The sequence below is a fragment of the Lithobates pipiens genome, unplaced genomic scaffold, assembly GCF_037356315.1.
Source record: "Lithobates pipiens isolate NorthernLeopardFrog02 unplaced genomic scaffold, aLitPip1_a1.2 Scaffold_22, whole genome shotgun sequence".
NCBI lineage: Eukaryota > Metazoa > Chordata > Amphibia > Anura > Ranidae > Lithobates > Lithobates pipiens.
This window is the reverse complement of record NW_027507784.1, coordinates 16,670,556-16,692,991: the sequence shown is the minus strand read 5'-3', so window position 1 is coordinate 16,692,991 and position 22,436 is coordinate 16,670,556. Positions and strand designations below refer to the sequence as shown.

At 50.9% G+C, this 22,436-nt stretch overlaps 1 protein-coding gene across 1 annotated transcript in view; it reads left to right on the top strand.

Moving 5' to 3' along the window:
* The first annotated feature begins 5,832 nt into the window (after positions 1-5,832).
* LOC143923345 (kinesin-like protein KIF13A) overlaps positions 5,833-22,436 on the top strand; it is an 84,562-nt gene continuing 67,958 nt past the window's right edge. The window contains exons 1-2 of the mRNA XM_077446959.1: positions 5,833-6,085; positions 18,906-20,997. Of these exons, the coding sequence (XP_077303085.1) occupies positions 18,926-20,997 (2,072 nt within the window). The 5' untranslated portion in view covers positions 5,833-6,085; positions 18,906-18,925. The remainder of the gene's footprint in view (positions 6,086-18,905; positions 20,998-22,436) is intronic.

Sequence of the window (22,436 nt, the reverse complement as noted above, 5' to 3'; positions counted from 1 at the left end):
CCCATAGTGGTTTACTGCCTGCTCTGCAAACTGCACTCAGTACTCACTCAGCTGGCCCCCATTTTAGGACAGTAAACAGTTCCTTCGGCATGACACAAACCAGCGTTCAACTCAGCTCTTCCTCCGGATAACACCCCCCCCCCCCAGCTCCCCGGAATGTCCCCCTCCCCCGGTCACAATACACAGGTCACAGCGTGGCAGGTGGGAAGCAGAGGATGTGGGTGAATGCTCGGTCCTGGTACACATGCTGGTACTGGAGCTGATATTAGTGCTGTGCAGGGTGATCAGTGTGTTGGATCTCTTTATGTTTATTTTTTCTGCTGATGACCACCCATAGAAAACACTGCCTACAAGTCAGGCTGCTGCCCACTAGTCGCTATGTGTTCTCCTGGTTACTGCTGATACTAGTGCAGCATTTACTAGAACTGGGCTGTATTTTCCTTCACTTGTAGAATCTAAAAGGGGTCTTCTCCTCCTCCTCCCTTCCACCAGCAGACAGCGACTGCAAAAAGAAAACACAGCCAATAAGTTAAAGTAAATGCTGCCCCCTCCTATCCAGGAGTCTGTACGCCCACTGTGCCCAGTACGAGGGGTTCCCACCATCCCTGTGCTGAGCTGCCGGCTCTGTACACCCACTGTGCCCATTACAAGGGGTTCCCACTATCCCTGTGCTGAGTTCCCGGGTCTGTACCTCTGCTGTGCCCATTATGAGGGGTTCCCACCATCCCTGTGCTGAGTTCCCGGGTCTGTACGCCCGCTGTACCCATTATGAGGGGTTCCCACCATCCCTGTGCTGAGTTCCCGGGTCTGTACATCCGCTGTACCCATTATGAGGGGTTCCCACCATCCCTGTGCTGAGTTCCCGGGTCTGTACACCCGTTGTACCCATTATGAGGGGTTCTCACCATCCCTGTGCTGAGTTCCCAGGTCTGTACACCCGTTGTACCCATTATGAGGGGTTCTCACCATCCCTGTGCTGAGTTCCCGGGTCTGTACACCCGCTGTACCCCTTATGAGGGGTTCTCACCATCCCTGTGCTGAGTTCCCGGGTCTGTACACCCGTTGTACCCATTATGAGGGGTTCTCACCATCCCTGTGCTGAGTTCCCGGGTCTGTACACCCGCTGTACCCCTTATGAGGGGTTCTCACCATCCCTGTGCTGAGTTCCCGGGTCTGTACACCCGCTGTACCCCTTATGAGGGGTTCTCACCATCCCTGTGCTGAGTTCCCGGGTCTGTACACCTGCTATTCCCATTATGTTGGGTCCCCACCATCCCTATGTTCCCCACTGAATGGCATTGATGAGGCTGTACTGATGGGCACTGATAGGATGCACTAATTAGTGGCACTGATGGAGACTTATAGGTGGCACTCAGTGCCCATGAGCACTGATGGGCAGCACTGATAGACAGCTCTAATGGGCACTGATGGGCAGCACTGATATACAGCACTTATGGGCCTGCACTGGTCATCACTGCCTTGATTATCTGTGTACATTTTCCCTGTACAGGGCCAGCGCTATCTATGGACAAGGTAGGCACCAGCCTAGAGCGTACATCAGTCAGGGGCGTCACGCCAGTGCCCCCCCACCACCACCTCCAGGCTCCTACATATGCTGCATGCATATCATGCGTCGGGCCAGTGACTGACTCCACCCCCAAAATGTTAGCAGTCTATATAAAGGTGGTGTATACATGGGCAGGGCAAAGGGGGTGGAGCCAAGGGGGCGGCAAAATGGAGTTTTGCCTGGGGTGTCAAAAATCCTTGCACCAGCCCTGCAGCTATTGCTAATGACTAATCTGGCTGTCCCTGCAGCACACACCGTCCTGTCCCTTTCTCTAAACTGACAAAAGACACTCAGGCTGCTGCAACAATCACTAGCACAGCACTGCCTATCCTGAACTACACCTAACACCTATACCAGTCCTGAAAAGAACTTTTGTGTACCAAATAGCTAGTGGTTTATCTGTCCCTGCTCCACACAGCAACCTCTCCCTATAGTGACAGAAGAAAGAATGTAAAATGGCCGCCGGATCGGGTCTATTTATAGGTTAGGGGGAATGTCCAAGTGTCCATGTGCTGTAATGTCTCAATTGGCTGTCCTGTACCCCATGATGGATGTGTCATCAGGTCAAAGTTCTTTTACACAGTAAACGCGGAAGTCCGCCGGGCGAACAGCGCCAATAGTCCGCCGATTGGGTGGATGGCAAACGACCGAAATTCGCCGCGAAACGACCGCCGGGCGAACCGTTCGGCCATCACTAATAAGGGGTAGCTTCAGGTGTATACTGTGCAGGAGGCACACTACACCCACTGTAACTGCGCTAGGTTAACGAGCAAAGATGACACTGTCTCTGCCTATCCTGCTCTCTCCCTGCACGCCAACACACTACACAAGGCCGTGGCGCTGGTGGCCTTATATAGTGTGGGGCGTGTACTAAACCCCCCTGAGCTATAATTGGACACAGGCATCCTGCCTGTGGCCAATTATGGCTCTCCTCAATGCTGGCTCTGTAACTGGCCAAGCATGCAGGGTCACAATGCATGCTTGGCCAATCATCAGCCAGCAATGCGCTGCGATGGTGCAGTGCATTGCGGGGTGTTCGCGCCCCGCGAATATGGCACGAACGGCCCACAAAGTTCTGGATTCGCCGAACTAGCGAACGGCCGATGTTCGAGTCGAACTTGCGTTCAACTCGAACACCGAGATCATCCCTACTGATAACCAATGTTTGCATTTCTGAGAAATTCTTTCATTGGCTCTTCCATTATCCGTTTCTAAGTTACATTCTAAGTGGTTTGTTTTATACTTATGTGCATTATTATACTTGTAAACGCTATGTTCTTACTTTTCTTTTTTCCATTTTTTTTTGATGTGTTGCAAAGTCAGAAGGTTTATTATCTTAATGCACAGAATGCATTCTGTGTATTAAACGGTTCCTGACCTTCTCCTGTACATATACAGCGGCACGATCGCCGCCGCCCACCCGCGATCACAGGCATGAGAGTCAAAATGAGGATTTGTGTGTGTAAACACACAAATCCCTGTTCTGACAGGGGAGGAGAAACAGATCGTCTGTTCCTACTTAGTAGGAACAACGATCTGGCTCCTCCTCTAGTCAGTCCCATCCCCCCCACAGTTAGAAACACATCTAGATAACACATTTAACCGCTTGATCGCCCCCTAGTTTTAACCCCTTCTCTGCCAGTGACATTTATACAGTAATCAGTGGCTATTTTTAGCACTGATCGCTGTATGAATGTCAGTGATCCCAAAAAAAGTGTCAAAAGTGTCTGATCTGTGCGCTGCAATTTTGCAGTCCCAATAAAAATCGCTGATTGCCGCCATTACTAGTAAAAAAAAATTAAAATGCCATAAATCTATCCCCTATTTTGTAGATGCTATAACTTTTGCGCAAAACAATCAATATACACTTATTGTGATTTTTTTTTACCAAAAATATGTAGAAGAATACGTATCGGCCTAAATTGAGGAAGAAATTTGTTTTTTAAAGCGGGAGTCCACCGGGACTCCGCGTTTTTTTTTTTTTTTTTAAAGCCAGCAGCTACAAATACTGCAGCTGCTGACTTTTAAAATAGTGACACTTACCTGTCCAGCGCGCCTGCGATGTCGGCACCCGAAGCCGATCTCTAGATCATCTGTAGGGTCCTGCCGCCGCCATCTTGGGTATGGGAATCAGGAAATGGAGCCTTTCGGCTTCATTTCCCGGTTCCCTACTGCGCATGCGCGAATCGCGCTGCGCAATAAGGACGGTCCCCGCTGCCTCTGGGATCTGTGTGTTTCCCAGCAGGCAGCGGGGCACTTGCGGGAAGGGGCGGGCACTTTCGGAAAGCGCGCGTAAGTTACGCCCCTTTCCGCAGAGAGCTATCCCGGAAGTGGGTGCAGTTACCTGGATTATCCAGGTAACTGCACCCCCCTCCCCCCTGAAAGGTGCCGATTGTGGCACCGGAGGGGGGGGGAGGGTTCCGATGAGCGGAAGGTCCACTTTAGGGTGGACCTCCGCTTTAAATTAGTATATTTATTATAGCAAAAAGTAAATAATATTGTGTTTTTTTTTTTTTTAAAAAAGCAAAGGTGATCAAATACCACCAAAAGATACCTCTATTTGTTGGAAAAAAAAGGACGTAAATTTTGTTTGGGCACAACGTTGCATGACTGCGCAATTGTCAGTTAAAGTGAGGCAGTGCCGTATCGCAAAAAATGGCCTGGTCAGGAAGGGGACGTGGTTAAGATGAAGAAAACGTATGTGTGCATCAGCCCCCTCAGCTCCTCTAATACTTACCTGAGCCCCATCTCTCTCCAGCGATTTCCACAAGTGCCTTGGCTGTCCGGGACCCTTCTTCTGATTGGTTGAGACACAAATTCAACTCAAAGTCAGTTAGCCAATCAGGAGAGAGAGGGGATAGGGCCAAACCAGGGCTCCATGTCTGAATGGACACAGGCAGCTGCGACTCAGCTCGGGTGCCCCTATAGAAAGCAATTTGCTGTAGGGGTCACTCAACAGGAGGGGGGGGGGGCAGAAGAGCCGAAGAGTGACCCTAGAAGAAGAGGATCTGGGCTGCTTTGTGCAAAACGAACTGCACAGAGGAGGTAAGTATAACATGTTTGTTTTTTTATGGAAAAAAACAAGACTTTACAATCACTTTAACCACTTCGTCGACAGAATGGCACGGGCAGGCATATTGGCGTACAGGTACGTCCAATATTCGATGCCGCCGTGCCATCGGGAGAGCGCCGCCGGCGGCGCGCTCCCGCGCTGGTCAGGACCCCCGTGAGTCCGGTCGCGGGACCCGTGGACCCGATCGCCGCGGGCATCCCCGCGATCGTCTCACGGAGCGGCCGAATGGAGGAAATGCTGTATAAACAACATTTCTCCATTCTGCCTAGCAACTAGTGACGCTGATCTCTGCTCCATGTGATTGGAGCAGAGATCAGTGTACACTAAATGAAAGCCCAACCCCCCCACAGTTAGTAACACACCCCTAGGAACACTTAACCCCTACACTGCCACCCACTGGTTAACCCTTTTACTGCCAGTGTCATTTACACAGGAATCACTGCATTTATATAGCAGTGATTACTGTATAAATGACAATGGTGCCAAAAATGTGTCAAAAATGTCCGATGGGTCCCCCACAATGTCGCAGTCACAATAAAAATCGCAGATCGCCGCCATTACTAGTAAAAAAAAAAAAAAAAATATTAATAAAAATGCTATAAAACTATCCCTATTTTGTAAACGCTATAACTTTTGCGCAAACCAATCAATAATCGCTTATTGCGATTTTTTTTACCAAAAATATGTAGAAGAATACGTATCGGCCTAAACTGAGGGAAAAAAATATTTTTTTATATATTTTTGGGGGATATTTATTATAACAAAAAGTAAAAAATAATGCGTTTTTTTCAAAATTGTTGCTCTATTTTTGTTTATAGCGCAAAAAATAAAAAACGCAGGGGTGATCAAATACCACCAAAAGAAAGCTCTATTTGTGGGGAAAAAAGGACGTCAATTTTGTTTGGGAGCCACGTCGCACGACCGCGCAATTGTCAGTTAAAGCGACGCAGTGCCGAATCGCAAAAAGTGGTCTGGTCTTTGACCAGCAAAATGGTCCGGTCTGCAAGTGGTTAAAGTTTTAACATACAGTATATTAAATAAAAAAAGTGGACCATCAACAGAACAGCAAACTTAAACCCGCCTGATAGCTAAACCTAAGGAAACAAAGTACAGGGGAATACCAGGAACACACCTAGTACAGAAGATTTCTAATGATTAACTCGTCTCTAGTCATAACGAAAGTGAAATTGCTACCAACAGGAGAGAAAACAACCAGTTTTAGCTAGAGCAGAATCAGACGCCATCGTCCAGGATTTCGAGAATAAAGATATAAATAACACTTTTACTGTAGACAACTCAGAAGTGGAAGAATTGCGGAATACAAACATCCCAATCTGCTCTGTTATACCTGCATGTCCTCATCATACAGGGAGTGCCTAAGGGTGACAACCAAAACAAAGGAACTGATGACACCGGAGTGACGGGTGAATTGAAATTCCTTAATGGTGAGTTCATTATTTTATATTAAAGTACCATAATGTTACTGTAGCTCTGAACCATGGAACATATTGTATATTACAGAGGCGTAACTAGAACCTTCGGGGGCCCCAGTGCAAGAAACCATGGAGGGCCCCCCTGACCTCCAGCCAGGGCTCTTCCCACTGATCCCGGGGGCAGCAGGACCTGGATAGGAGGGGGAACAAATCCCCTCCATTTTCCTCCTGCAGTCACTTAATGCCTATCAGAGAAGCAGACTTTTAGTGGGAGGAGAAGCAGACTTTTAGTGGCTGTAGAAGAAAAATTGAGGGGATTTGTTCCTCTGAATGCCCCCCTCCCCCCATCCAAGTGTTCAGTGGCAATTGTGACCCCTGTAGTTACGCCCCTGGGATGAGTGCCAGTGGTGGTGGTGGGGGATGGGATTATTGGCAGCAGTGGTGGTTAAGGAGGGATAGGATCAGTGGTATCCGTGGTGGGGGATGGGATGAGTGGCAGTGGTGAGGGAGAGATGGGATGAGTGGCAGCAGTGGTGGTTGGGTGGGGATGGGATCAGTAGTAGCGGTGGTGGTGGGGAATGGGATGAGTGGCAGTGGTGAGGGGGGATGGGATCAGTGGCAAGGTTGTGGTTGGGGGGTGGGATCAGTGATAGAGGGGGTTGAATGGGATGAGTGGCAGATGTGGTGGTGGGAATGGGATCAGTGGAAAGGGTGATGGTTGGAGGGGGTGGAATGGGATGAGTGGCAGTGGTGGTGGGAGGATGGAATCTGTGGTGAGGGTGGTGGTTGGGGGGGTGGGATGGGATGAGTGGTGGGGAAGGGAATGGTATCAGTGGCAAGGATGGTGGTTGCAGGATGGGATCAGTGGCAGCAGCGGTCATGGTGGGGTGGATCAGTGGCAGTAGTGGTCATCGTGGGGTGGATCAGTGGTTGTGGTGGTGTGGGGGGTATTAGTGGTGGTGGTGTGGGAGGAGGGGGAATCAGTGGCAGTAGTGGTGGTGTGTGGGGGGCTATCAGTGGCAGTAGTGGTGGTGTGTGGGGGGTATCAGTGGCAGTAATGGTGGTGTGTGGGGGGTATCAGTGGCAGTAGTGGTGGTTTGTGGGGGGTATCAGTGGCAGTAGTGGTGGTGTGTGTGGGGCATCAGTGGCAGTAGTGATGGTGTGGGGGGTGTCAGTGGCAGTTGTGGTGGTGTGGGGGTGTCAGTGGCAGTTGTGGTGGTGTGGGGGGTATCAGTGGCAGTTGTGGTGGTGTGGGGGGTATCAGTGGCAGTAATGGTGGTGTGTGGGGTATCAGTGGCAGTAATGGTGGTGTGGGGGGTATCAGTGGCAGTAATGGTGGTGTGTGGGGAGTATCAGTGGCAGTAGTGGTGGTGTGTGGGGGGTATCAGTGGCAGTAGTGGTGGTGTGTGGGGGGTATCAGTGGCAGTAGTGGTGGTGTGTGGGGGGGTATCAGTGGCAGTAGTGGTGGTGTGTGGGGGTATCAGTGGCAGTAGCAGTGGTGTGGGGAGTATCAGTGGCAGTTGTGGTGGCGTGGGGGGTATCAGTGGCAGTTGTGGTGGTGTGGGGGGTATCAGTGACAGTTGTGGTGGTGTGGGGGATATCAGTGGCAGTAGTGGTGGTGTGTGGGGGGTATCAGTGGCAGTAGCGGTGGTGTGGGGGGTATCAGTGGCAGTAATGGTGGTGTGGGGGGTATCAGTGGCAGTAATGGTGGTGTGTGGGGGGTATCAGTGGCAGTAATGGTGGTGTGTGGGGGGTATCAGTGGCAGTAATGGTGGTGTGTGGGGGGTATCAGTGGCAGTAGTGGTGGTGTGTGGGGGTATCAGTGGCAGTAGTCGTGGTGTGTGGGGGTATCAGTGGCAGTAGTGGTGGTGTGTGGGGGGTATCAGTGGCAGTAGCGGTGGTGTGGGGGGTATCAGTGGCAGTTGTGGTGGTGTGGGGGGTATCAGTGGCAGTTGTGGTGGTGTGAGGGTATCAGTGGCAGTAGTGGTGGCGTGTGGGGGGTATCGGTGGCAGTAGCGGTGGTGTGGGGGCATCAGTGGCAGCTGTGGTGGTGTGGGGGGTATCAGTGGCAGTTGTGGTGGTGTGGGGGGTATCAGTGGCAGTTGTGGTGGTGTGGGGGTATCAGTAGCAGTGGTGTGGGGGGTATCAGTGGCAGTAGCAGTGGTGTGGGGGGTATCAGTGGCAGTAGCAGTGGTGTGGGGGGTATCAGTGGCAGTAGTGGTGGTGTGGGGGGTTTTAGTGGCAGTTTTGGTGGTGTGGGGGGTATCAGTGGCAGTTGTGGTGGTGTGGGGGGGTATCAGTGGCAGTAATGGTGGTGTAGGGGGTATCAGTGGCAGTAGTGGTGTGGAGGGGTATCAGTGGCAGTGTTGTTATTAAGTGATGGGTGCCACTCACTTGCAGATAACTTCGTTCCTCCTCCGTGCTTGGTCTTGGGCGAGCAGAAAGGCTGGGCAGAGCCTGTGAGTGAAGGTGTGGCCTGAGAAGATGGGCGGAGCGGGAGGGGACAGAGAAGATGGGCGGAGACTGTGCGAGACTGTGCGCGCAGAGGAGATGGGCGAAGCAGGCGGGGACTGTCCCTGTGAGTGCGGGAGCAGAGGATGGGTGGAGAGAATGGGCGGTGAGGATGGGCGGAGCAGCCGGAAAGGATGGGTGGAGCTTACAGGACTCTCCGTGTAAATAACTATATTCCGGGCGGCGGGCCCCCCTACAATGGCGGAACTCAAGGGCCCAGTCGCAAATGCGACTGGTGCGACTCTGATAATTCCGCCACTGGTATATTATTATTATACAGGATTTATTTTTTGCCAACAGTTTGCGCAGCACTTTATAATACAAATGGGGACAATACAATTACAATACAGTTCAGAACATAAGGAATAGGAGGGCCTTGCTCATTGAGCTTCTAAAGCAGGGGTGCCCAACCTTTTGAAGAGTGAGGACCACTTAAGCGACTTGGTAACCAGTCGCGGGGCCACAATGAGTGGAGCGGGCAGATGACAGGTTCCCGAATAGGCAGAGCGGACACGGACACAGCCCGCTCTATTCCATGGGCCCTCTTATCCCATCTGCCCAGATGGAAGGGCACGGTTGCCCTTCTATTTTTTTTAGGGGATCGGATTGGAGGTAGGTGGATGTAAACAGATACAAGTTCATTTACATCTGCCTCTCCATAGAGGTGAATGGAGGGTCTGATTGGATCGGACTGATCGCGTGAAAGGGGCCTGAGGCTGCATTCACACTGATTCGCTTGCATCGCAGTGCACCTGTGGCTTTCCTGCAGTTAAGCTGCATTTTTCCATAGACTTCTATTATCTCCTGCACAGGGCCGGTGCTACCACTAGGCAAACTAGGCAGCCGCCTAGGGCGCACTTCTGCCTGGGGGCGCCGGGCCACTGGTGTTCCTACTCTCTTCTCTCTGCAGCAAGCATCAGCAGGCAGCCACCTTTGCACATAGTGTCAGAGGTGCAGCGGCGGCGGAGGACTGTGTCTGTGGCCCGACTCCCAAATGAATGGAAGCAAGCAAACATTCATTGATGGGCACTGGTAGGCTGCATTGATGAGCATTGGTAGGCTGCATTGATGGGTGTTGGTAGGCTGCATTGATGGGCATTGGTAGGCTGCATTTATGGGTGTTGTTAGGCTGCATTGGTAGGCTGCATTGATGGGCGTTGGTAGGCTGCATTGATAGGCTGCATTGATGGGTGTTGGTAGGCTGCATTGATGGGCGTTAGCAGGCTGAATTGATGGGCATTGGTAGGCTGCATTGATGGGCGTTGGTAGGCTGCATTGATGGGCGTTGGTAGGCTGCATTGATGGGCATTGGTAGGCTGCATTTATGGGTGTTGGTAGGCTGCATTGGTAGGCTGCATTGATGGGCGTTGGTAGGCTGCATTGGTAGGCTGCATTGATGGGTGTTGGTAGGCTGCATTGATGGGCGTTAGCAGGCTGAATTGATGGGCATTGGTAGGCTGCATTGATGGGCGTTGGTAGGCTGCATTGATGGGCGTTGGTAGGCTGCATTGATGGGCGTTGATAGGCTGCATTGATGGGCGTTGGCAAGCTGAATTGATGGGCGTTGGTAGGCTGCATTGATGGGCGTTGGTAGGCTGCATTGATGGGCGTTGGTAGGCTGCATTGATGGGCGTTGGTAGGCTGCATTGATGGGCGTTGATAGGCTGCATTGATGGGCGTTGATAGGCTGCATTGATGGGCGTTGGCGGGCTGAATTGATGGGCGTTGGTAGGCTGCATTGATGGGCGTTGGTAGGCTGCATTGATGGGCGTTGGTAGGCTGCATTGATGGGCGTTGGTAGGCTGCATTGGAGGGCGTTGGTAGGCTGCATTGATGGGCATTGGTAGGCTGCATTTATGGGTGTTGGTAGGCTGCATTGGTAGGCTGCATTGATGGGCGTTGGTAGGCTGCATTGGTAGGCTGCATTGATGGGTGTTGGTAGGCTGCATTGATGGGCGTTAGCAGGCTGAATTGATGGGCATTGGTAGGCTGCATTGATGGGCGTTGGTAGGCTGCATTGATGGGCGTTGGTAGGCTGCATTGATGGGCGTTGATAGGCTGCATTGATGGGCGTTGGCAAGCTGAATTGATGGGCGTTGGTAGGCTGCATTGATGGGCGTTGGTAGGCTGCATTGATGGGCGTTGGTAGGCTGCATTGATGGGCGTTGGTAGGCTGCATTGATGGGCGTTGATAGGCTGCATTGATGGGCGTTGATGGGCTGCATTGATGGGCGTTGGCGGGCTGAATTGATGGGCGTTGGTAGGCTGCATTGATGGGCGTTGGTAGGCTGCATTGATGGGCGTTGGTAGGCTGCATTGATGGGCGTTGGTAGGCTGCATTGGAGGGCGTTGGTAGGCTGCATTGATGGGCATTGGTAGGCTGCATTGATGGGCGTTGGTAGGCTGCATTGATGGGCGTTGGTAGGCTGCATTGATGGGCGTTGATAGGCTGCATTGATGGGCGTTGGCAGGCTGAATTGATGGGCGTTGGTAGGCTGCATTGATGGGCGTTGGTAGGCTGCATTGATGGGCGTTGGTAGGCTGCATTGATGGGCGTTGGTAGGCTGCATTGATGGGTGTTGGTAGGCTGCATTGATGGGCGTTGGTAGGCTGCATTGATGGGTGTTGGTAGGCTGCATTGATGAGTGTTGGTAGGCTGCATTGATGGGTGCTGGTTGGCTGCATTGATGGGTGCCGGTCGGCTGCATTGATGGGTGCTGGTCGGCTGCATTGATGGGCGCTGGTGAGGCTGCATTGATGGGTGATGGTGATGTTTCATTTGATGAGCGCTTCATTAAAAAGATGGGGTATACATGGGCAAGGGAAACGGAAAGAAGTCAGTGGTGGAGCCAGGGGCGGCAAAAACGAGGTTTCGCCTAGGGTGTCAAAAATCCTTGCACCAGCCCTGCTCCTGCAGGTGTGATGCAGTTTCTGAAAGTGCACCAAACTCGCAGGTAATAACAGAAGTCTATGACTGTGCTGGTAACAGTGCTGGATCAGTTTGAAAGCAGCCAAGTAACCGTTGCAGAACAGAGATATTCCCATATATACAATGTGATTTTAGTAATGTACCTTCAATAACAGTCTTCCATTTAGGTATTGCTGGCTGTTGCTGTCCCAGGCAGAGTGCATTTGGTATCACTTCGCCTGTGACAGAAGCCGGCGCAATACAGAAAGCATCGGCTTATGCGACTCTGCTCTCTCCACAGCCGTGCTTCCTCTACTGCCCAGCTTAATTCACATCACTGATGCTCTGGGATGGTGGGTTGGCGTGGTCTAGGCTTGCCAACCCGCCATCCCAGAACAGGAGGTCGTGGGCCACATCAGAGGACTCCACGGGTCACATGTGGCCCCCGGGCCATTGGTTGGGCACCCTTGTTCTAAAGGAAGGGGGATGTTTTTCTCTTCTATCCCTCTTCCATTTTTATTTGTGCCGCCCCCCCTCCCCTCCCCCTTTTCCAGTACAGAACGCAAGTAAAGGGTTATCTTTCAATGAGGACACAGATAGAAATAAAGAAGCTATAACTTATCCTCACCCCAATAAACCTGCACCCTAAGAGGCCTATATGTATTAAATACTTACCTATTTTCAGATACCTTCAGTTCTGTCATATGTAGAGTTGCCACCTGGGCTGAAACCAGCCTTTTTTTTTTCCCCAAAAATTTGGCAACCTTAGTCACATTGCACACGGTGTCTTCTTCTTTAGAGCTAAGAAGTGCTCAATGATGCAGAGATAATAATGACATCAGCACTTTTCTCTGTATTATTATAGAGCTGCATCGTGACAACCCTTGAGGGTCCTTGATGCTCTATGCGGAAAGTGAGGTTTGAATGAATCTGAGTGTCGTATAACCCAGAAGACCAGTGCTGGATGACAGAATGCTGAGTCTGCAGGGGATAGCACTAGAAAGGGGCAGCCTGGCTGCTAATCAAGGACAGCCTGGAGACAGACCACGGGGTAGGCGAAAGGGGGGCATGAATTAGTTAACTGGGCAACACTCATGATTGGTGGCAAGTTCCAGGGGGCGGGGTTTTAGAGCATGAGTTGAGCTCTCATCCCGCCCCAGCGTCAGTCGGCGCAGAGGAAGATTCCAGGAAACATGTCGTCCTCCTTGGGTGATCTAATGCACCAGCTGCGGGCGTACCCGGGACACTGTGCGGCCAGCGGGGGAGGACTCAGCCCGGGCGCGGCGTTCCCGCCCGCCGGCTCGTTTCTCCCCTGACTCCCCCAGGGCACATGCGCAACGCCGGGTGGGGAACGCTGGCGCCGCCCCCCACGAACCTCTGGCAAAACGGCCGGCTGTGAAGGCTGTGGCGGCGGCGGTACAGAGACGGGAGACCGGGCGCAGCATCGCACGGCCGCCAACCGTTCCGGCGGTGGGCGTGCGGAGGGCTGCCATGACGAGTGTGAAAGGCTTGGGCCTGGCCCCTGGCGCAGTCATTGCGGGGGCGGGGCTCCAACGCGGGAGACACGCTGAGGCTGCTGCAGGCTCCTCTGCTTCCAATGGAGAGGACTGCAGGGATCGGGACAGGCGAATGTTGGGAGCAGGCCCAGCAGTGCGGATGGAGCCGCTTGGGAGCGAACCACAGAGGAAAGTGGCGGACAAGTCGATCGCCGGGCGGAGAAGGGGACGGCCCAAGCGCATCTCATCGCCAGTCCGGGCGGGACCATCGGAACGCCTGCCGCAAGGGGGAGAGGCTCAGAGTCCAGAATGGTCCGAGGGTGAGCTGACATCGTCCGAGGAGGAGGTGCCGAGAGGCGTTCCGTCATCGGTGGAGGGTCGATCGGCGGCTGGTGGGAGTTCTTCCAGGCGGCCCAGTAAGTCTGCTTTGGATTTGGGGTACTTGGGGGGGGAGGGGGTTGGGGGGTATGGTAGCGGGGGTGGGGAATGGGCCGCGGATGTCCCTCAGGGCGGGGGGGTCCCTCCCCCGCCCCCCCTCCCTCTGGCCCAGCGGGTCCTTGATCGCGCCCCGGCGGATGGGGGGATGAAGGGGTTCTTGGCAGGCCTGCGGGAGCTTATGGGAAAATTTGAACAGGGGGGTTCCGGCCCCATGACGCCGGGGGCTGCGTGGATCGCGCCGGAGGAGCGGGTGGGGGGTCAGTTGGGGTTTCAGGACCGGTCGGGGTCAGCGGGGGTGGTTTTGGGGGGGGGCAGGGGTAGGCACGGTGGGGGCGCCTCCACTGGGGGCGCCTGCTGAGGCCGCGGGAAGTGGGACCGGTGGTGCGGTGGTGGCTACAGCGTCCGCGGTGTCGCCAGGATCCACGGGGGACAATGCCGGGTCGTCGGGGGACGCGAGCAAGAAACAGGATGTGATCAGACTAGCCGATGCGGCCCGTTGCGAGGTATACGTGTGTTTTGAAGGGCCGCTGGGGGCGCATTTGAAGCAGGAGGTTAGGGAGAAGATATGGAAAGGGGAATACGTGGAGATTTTCTCACTGTTGCCGTTGGAGAAGTTCAATTTGGATAGGGACAACAAGAAGGAGGATGAGGAGAAGAGGCGATACCGGCTTATCCCTCGGACGTTCCAGAACTGGTTGCAGGCTTTTGCAATTCTCGCCAGCGTGATTGGGGAGAGGAACCCGGAGCATTGTTCGGCGCTGTTTTGCTACCTGGACGCGATTGATGAGGCGCATAGAGTCTACGGGGGACTGGCGTGGCTACGATACGACGAGCATTTTCGTCAACGGAGGGCGATCAGACCTGCTCTGCGCTGGGATCATAAGGACATCAGCCTGTGGATGCGCCTGATGTCGTCGGCGAGGATGCCAACTCCGTTTTTTCAGGGGGGGGCCGGTGGATCAGGGGCTTCCGGTCAATCGGCCGCAAGACGGAAGGGAGTCTGTTGGCAGTATAATGAGGGGAACTGTAGATTCGCAGGGAGCTGCAAGTACAAACACGAGTGTTCCGGTTGTGGGGGAGCCCACCCGGTTTCTCGGTGTTTCAAGCAAGGAAAGGGTAAGGTTGGAGAGCCTGCGAACAAGAGGGACGACGCCGGTGAGACTGGAAAAGATGCGGCCTTTTCTAGATCGATATCCGGATAGGGAGGCGGCTGAGCTGTTGGGACGGGGGTTCGCGGAGGGGTTTCGGATCCCGGCGGTGCTAGGGGTGGTCCCGCCGGCGTCAAAAAATGTACGTTCCGCGTTGCTCCATCCTGCGGTGGTTTCAGAGAAACTGCGGAAGGAGGTGGCCTTGGGTAGGATAGCGGGCCCGTTTTCGGTTGCGCCTCTTCCCGATCTGGTGGTTTCTCCGCTGGGGGTGGTTCCCAAGAAAGAGCCAGGTAAGTATCGGCTGATACATCACCTGTCGCACCCGAAAGGGGGGTCGGTCAATGATGCCATTGAGCGCGGTGTCCTACACGTCGTTCGATGTGGCGGTGTTCTGGGTCAGGCGCTATGGCCGGGGGCCCTGATGGCTAAAACGGATATCGAGGCGGCGTTTAGGCTGCTTCCGGTACACCCGGATAGTTTTCGTCTTCTGGGTTGCTGTTGGCAAGAAGAGTACTATGTGGATAGGTGTCTGCCAATGGGGTGCTCCGTCTCGTGTGCGTTGTTTGAGCGTTTCAGTTCCTTTGTGGAATGGGTGGTCAGAGACGTCGCGGGAGTGAGTTCAGTCATACACTACCTGGATGATTTCTTGTGCGTTGGACCAGCTTCGTCGGCGGTGTGTGCGGTGCTGTTGACAACGCTAGAGCGGGTGGCAGAGAGTTTCGGTATCCCTTTGGCCCCGGACAAGACGGAAAGACCGACTACGGTGATCAGTTTTTGGGTATCGTTTTGGATTCGGAGGCGATGGAGTGTCGGCTGCCGGTGGACAAGCTGGAGGCGTTGCAGGTGGAGATACGTGGGTTGGTGGGCATGCGTAAAGTACAGCTCAAGACTCTTCAGTCTGTGCTGGGGAAGCTTAATTTTGCCTGCAGGATAATACCCATGGGGAGGGTTTTCAGTAGGAGGCTGGCAGCGAGCACAGGGGGGGGGGGTCTTCGCCGAAGCACTTTGTGAGATTGTCGAGGGAGCTTCGGGAGGATCTTCGGATTTGGCATGTGTTCTTGGAACGTTTCAACGGGAGAGCGTTGTGGATGTCGGGGCCGGTGAGTAATTTCGATTTGGAACTCTATACGGATGCGGCGGGGTCGACAGGGTTTGGGGCCTTTTTCCAAGGAAAATGGTGTGGAAGATTGCGTTGGAAGAGTGTCCGACTGGATCCGGCGATCAGTGAGTGTAAGGGTACTTGGGCAGCCTATGAGAAGATTTGGGCAGAGTGGGAAGCCTTGGGGTTGCAAGCGAGGGCGAGGGTTCGGGATCGGAGGTTGCTGGTGCTTTACTTTGTGTCCCGACAATTGGAGAATGGCATTTCTATTTCCAGCCTGGGGCAAAAGTTAGCCGGCTTGGCGTTCTGGTTCAAGCTGCAGGGGGAACAGGATTACACTAAGGATTTTTGGGTGCGGCAAGCGGTTAAGGGGTATCGCAAGGGTCGACAGGTGAAGGATGACAGGAGACCGGTATCTTTTGATCTGTTGGGCAGGCTTTGCGAGCAGCTGGCGGTGGTATGTTTGTCGACTTATGAACTCATCCTGTTTAGAGCTGCGTTTGTACTGGCGTTCTTTGGCGCTTTCCGGATCAGGGAATTGGTCAGCCCGGCGAGACGGGAGCGGGGGGGTTGTTGTTTGAGGATGTCATTTGTACGGATGACAGTTTGCGCGTGCGGGTGCGCAGATCGAAAACGGACCAAAGGGGCTTGGGCAAGGAAGTTGTGGTGTTCGCAATTCCGGATTGTAAGCTTTGTCCTGTTTTCGTGGTGCTCGAGTTCTTGGACCGTCGGCCGGCGGTGCCGGGCCCGTTGTTGATGCATGCGAATGGGGATTTTTTGTCGCGATTCCAGTTTATAGGGGTTTTTCGTAAATGTTTGAGGGCTTTGGGTTTGGGGGGGGGAAAGGTTTTCCTCCCATTCGTTCAGGATCGGGGCTGCCACGGAGGCGGTTAGATGGGGGTTGGATGAGGAGTCGGTGAAGAGGATTGGCCGGTGGGAGTCGAGGAGGTTTCGTTCATACGTTAGGCCGGAGCTGGTGGGAGTGTAGTAGGGGTGCTACGGGGGCTGTTGGCATGGGTTTATGTTACTGCTGTGCATTTACTGTTACTTGGTTTGTGTTTTTCTTTTCTTTCAGGTGCTCCAGCAGGGTTGGTCTGGATCATGGGCCACTCTTATGTCTGCTGGGGGGCCAGGAGGGGTGATGCCAGGCCGGAGGGTAGGCAGCTGGGCATTTCCAGGCGGGAAGCATGCTTGAAGTGGTTTGGTTTCCTGGGCATGCTCTGGAGCAGGATGGTGCACGAGGTGCACCGTTTTGCGGGTTTTGATAGGCCCCCCGATGTGTTGGTTCTACATGTGGGGGGTAATGACCTTGGCCTCCGCACGAAGTTAGACATAACGCGGGACATCAAGTACGATTTCTTGCGCCTTAGGGCTGCGTTTCCCGGAATGCTCATTGTGTGGTCGGACATGATTGCCAGGACCACATGGCGGCTAGCCAGGTCGGTGGATCGGATTAACAAGGCCAGGAGGAAGGTGAACCAGGAGGTTAGTCATTTTGTCGTGCGGAACGGGGCTCGGAGTTAGAGATTGACACATGGCGGTATCTGCGAGATGGCGGAGTTCATCTTAATGACGTGGGGATTGATCTATGGGCCTTAGGGCTACAGGATGGGATTGAGCGAGCATTGAGGGTGTGGAGGTGCGCCCAAGGATAAGGTGTTATCCTTGCTTGCTGTGGTGGGTGTTGGTCGGTGCAGGTAAAGGAAGATAACCCCTCCCCACTGAGAAGTTGATGCGGGACCCATTGGAGATATGGGCCCGTTGCTGGGATGCCATATAACGATGGTTATATGGAAGATGGTGAATGGGTGCACTGCGGGCAAGAGTTGGTTGTCTCTGAGCTAGCACGTCAGCTTGAGGCCTAGTTACAGTTAAGACGACCGCAGTGCATGTTGCTCGTTATGTTAATGGGGTGTGGAGGGGGAATGCCCTGCAGAATACCAACGAGTTCAGTTTTATCAGTTTAAATGATAATTCCATTGATGTCTTGTTTTGATATGTTATTATTTGTTTTGATTAATAAAGGGGCTGCTACGGCCACTAATGACTCCAAAAGGTGTGGTCTCATTTAATGGTAATGGGATAGGAATCGGAGTTGGGTGGTTGGTGCAGCAGTGAAGTAAACCTCAGTTATACTATAGTCGTGAAAAAATGAAATAAAAAAAAAACTGCCTTTACTGTACCATATTTGTAGGTACTACAAGTTATGACTGCAAGCACATACTCTGGTCTTTGAACATTTCATGTTCAGTATTCATGTTGTTTGGCAGGCATTATGTTCATGCTTTCCTCGTATGCTGCCATGTGACATCCTGGATTTTTAGTGGACATATCTGTAAGATGCCTACAGCTGCAGGCATCATTCAGATATCTTTTTTTTTTTTTCAGCAGGCAATTCCCTGCAAATTAAAAGCCCCCATATTGGCTGTTTAGCCACTTGATTGCATTTACAGGTGGTGGGAGGGGACTCACTCACCCTACTGCCTCCCTCCGGTGCTTCTCCTGGCTCGCCCGTGTGAGCCAAAGAATGAAACCGCTTGTGGCGGTGGTTTGCCATAGAGCATGCGGTGGAATAGATGGGTCCTGGCCATCTCTATGACCCTCGGAGGCCAGAAGCATCACTTCAGACAAGGGGTGGCCCGTCCATTGAGGGCTCTAATCTGTGCTTTTTTTGAAGCACCGTTTAGAGCCAGAGGCTCTAATAGGCTTCAAAATAGAAAGGGCTAGGGGCACAGAGAGTGAGCTCTCAGCCCACCCAGGTGTGTTGCAACAGCGAATGAATATTCATTGTCGTAACACTGATCCTCCTCCCGGCCAATCAGGTAGCGGGTTTTGACACCCATCACGTGAATGGCTTAAAGGACAGGCAATCCTATTGGATCAATCCTATCTGTCCACTCACAAAAAAAATGAAAGGGAAAGTGTAAAAATAAAAAAATAAAATAAAAAACAAAATAAACCACCCCTATCCCTACACGCAGAAGCAAACGCATACGTAGGTTGCCTCCGTATATGTAAACGGCGTTCAAACTACACATGTGAGCTATCACTGTGAGTGTTAGAGTATTGGCCCAGTATGGAAGTGGTTAACTAACAGAAACATCTGCTTGTATAATCCTAGGGATGTCAAGTGTATCCTTTTGACAGATTTTTGTTTTTTTTATGCAGGTCAGTATTATAAGGATACTCAGATCTCAAAGTTTTCATCCTTTCTTATATTTTCTCCCCACAGGTTATCTAGAAACTGGGAAAATGAATAACAGCAAAGTAAAAGTGTCTGTGAGGGTCCGTCCTCTGAATCAGAGGGAGGAAGGACTAAACTCAGAGTGTGTTGTTCGGGTCAGTGGAAACCAGATTACCCTTCTGCCACCCATTTCCTGCAAGGAAAAAGCCAGAAAAGAACCTCATATCTTCACATATGACAACTGTTTCTGGACAGAGGATAGACATGATACTGGGCAGGAGGATGTTTTTGAACATCTTGGAGATGGAGCTCTTGAGAACATATGGCTTGGCTACAATGTGTGTATCTTTGCTTATGGCCAAACCGGATCAGGGAAAACATTTTCAATGATGGGGACAGAAGACCAACCTGGTATTGTGCCAAGAATCTGCACTGCTTTATTTAATAAAGAGTCCAATGACTTGGAAACCATCAGGATTGAGGCCTCCTATTTTGAGATATATAATGAAGAGGTGAGAGATCTTGTGAGGTCAGAAGAAAAGAAAAAGAAACTAAGAGTTAGAGAAGACCGACTACTCGGTCCATATGTTGAGGAGTTATCTTGTCATGCTGTTCGAAGCTATGAACAGATTAAATTGCTGCTGGACCAAGGTAATAAACAGAGGGCCATTGCAGAAACCAAGATGAATGAGCAGAGCAGTCGATCCCATTCTATACTAACACTGACTGTTACACAAATATGTAATGAACCCAATTCTGGAGCCTCCAGAGAGTTGGTGAGTAAGGTCAGCCTGGTAGATCTGGCGGGAAGTGAGAGGTCCTACAAATCTGGAGCCCAAGGCAGTCAGCTTAAGGAATGTTGTAATATCAACAAATCCCTCTTAACTCTCGGTCTAGTCATAAATTCATTGGCTGAAATCTCAGAAAATAAAGGAAAGAGTCAACACGTGAATTATAGAGACTCTGTGCTCACATTTCTGCTAAAGAACAGTCTTGGAGGAAACAGCAAGACGATTATGTTGGCCACAGTCAGTCCTGCAGCAGATAATTATCAGGAAACGCTTTCTACCCTAAGATATGCAGAGAGCGCCAAACGAATAGTCAACCAAGCCGTGGTGAATAAGGATGCGAAATCCAAAGCCATAGAGGAGCTACAGGAGGAAATAACAAGACTCAGAGAGCAGCTTACAAACACAGAACAAGTGAAGGCAGAAGTAATAAAACTCAAGTCACAGTTGGAGGAAAAAGAAAATCTTCTCAATGTTCTGAAAACCTCATGGGAAGAAAAGCTGAAAAGGACCGAGGTTGCCACACAGGAATGGCAGAAGAATATAGAGAACATGGGCATCATTCTTAAAAAACAGAATGTCACATTTAGTAATGAATGCTATCTTCTCCAACGTGATCCATCATTAATTATCCATAATATAAATTATATCACCAAGATTGGCTCTGGACCTTCTCAAGACATCCAGATCTCTGGTCCTGAGGCTGAATCTGAACACGGTGTGATTAGGAAGACAGAAGAAGGAGAGGTTTTCCTAACTCCAGTCAACAACTCAAAAATCTATGTCAATGGCTGCTTATCTAAGACAAAGACCCAGCTGTGGCATGAAGATAAAATGCAGATAGGAACAAATGTATTTGATTTCCAGCAACCTAGCAGACCAAAGCCAGAACATATGAAGACAAATGTTTCATCGGAAGCTGAAGTTCAAACATATGATGAACTGAATACAGAAAAGGGCAGGTCATCCATATTATCTGAAAAAGAAGGCAGGAATAGTAACATGATTGAGAATGAGAAATCCAAGACTAAATCAGCATTTTACAAGAAAACTGAAAGTTCTGCACCAACCATTCCAGCCTCTGATGATGATCTCAACTCTACTGAAAAAAGGCAAACATCTGATATGTTCACCCCAATCTCTAACGAGTCAACCAGTCAACCTATTGAAATGAAAGTTAATACCACCAAATCGGAATATCTGGAGATAGGTGTAGGCACAGAAGTACAAGACTACATGGTTCCATGTTCACCGCAGTATGGTGAGGCCAGTTCTCAAACGTCTGACATTTTAAAGAACAATAATTGCTTGCAGAAAACTATGGATCTGGAAGAGCATTCTACTTTACCAAGGTATTTTATTATTTATTTCATGACACATTTAATAGTAAATTGCAGGTGATATATGACACAAAGGGATACAGTATATCAGAAATTCCTTTCATTTTGGTTATCCTGTAAATACCGGTGTTAATTGTTACTAAACTATGCTGTAACTCGGTCGGGACTTTGCAGCTGGGCACGCATGTTGCAAATGTTTCTTAAACTCCAGTGTTCTAATAGTTTAACGCTAAGATATTTTGAAGCATGGGTGCCACGCAAAACATGAAAAAAGTTGAATACACAAAGTTATGGATTGAAAAATGCAAATGAGTGCCAAAACTATCATCATAGCAGCCAATATGGTTGCTCTGGAGACAATGAGAGCTTGGCTATCTCTGACAAAGCCAAGGTTTTAACTTGATCTTTTATTATAACTTACTCCTGTAGGAAGGCCTTGTAATGGAACGTCCCACACTCCGATTGAATGCTTCCGTCATATACCATAGTCTAAGCACCAAAAGGTGGAAGCATAATGCCGGAACAGCCAGTAAGAGAATCATATTAGAGTTGGAGTCTTTCCGGGTCTGCAGCCTCTATTCTCACTGGCTAAGATATTCCGACTCTCTGCATTACACCCACTACAATGTACTCTAATTTTGAGCTGAACTCTACTAACTAACCTGTTGTAACACTTATAACCAATGTAATAGAGGCTTTGGCATTGACCTCCAATGAAACCAGAATATTCACACTAATCCTCAATATAATGGGAGTATTTACACTGATCACTAAGGTAATAGTGACACTAACACTGACCATCAAGACAATGGGGTTCATAGCACTCACAGTTCATTTAATAAGGGCATTAACACTGACCCCTAATGTAATGCCTACAGTGACACTGATCACCAAAGCAATGTTCTTCGATAAATTATAGTGTTGTTATTTTTTAATAGAATCAAATCAAAGAATGAGCTTCTGTAGAAAAAATTATGACTAATTGACCATCCACATGAGATACAATTTAATAATTCTTATAACATGTGTAATATATATGAGGATGACCATTCATGGCAGATCCCTCCATAACATTAAGATTGTATTTTGATTTGAATTTGCTGGGTGATTGGGAGCCAGTGTAGGGATTGGAGGAGAGGGTCACTCTATCATGAATGCTGCTGCCAGACTTATCCACCTTACCAACCGCTCAGCGTCTGCCAACTCTCTCCTCCAATCTCTACACCGGCTCCCAATCAACCAGTAAATTAAATTCAAAATACTAACCACAACATACAAAGCCATTCACAACTCTGCCCCGAGCTACATCACCAATCTAGTCTCCAAATATCACCCAAATTGTCCCCTCCGCTCTTCTCAAGACCTCCTACTCTCAAGCTCCCTCATCTCCTCCTCCTATGCTCATCCCTAGGATTTCTCCAGAGCCTCTCCCATCCTCTGGAACTCGCTAC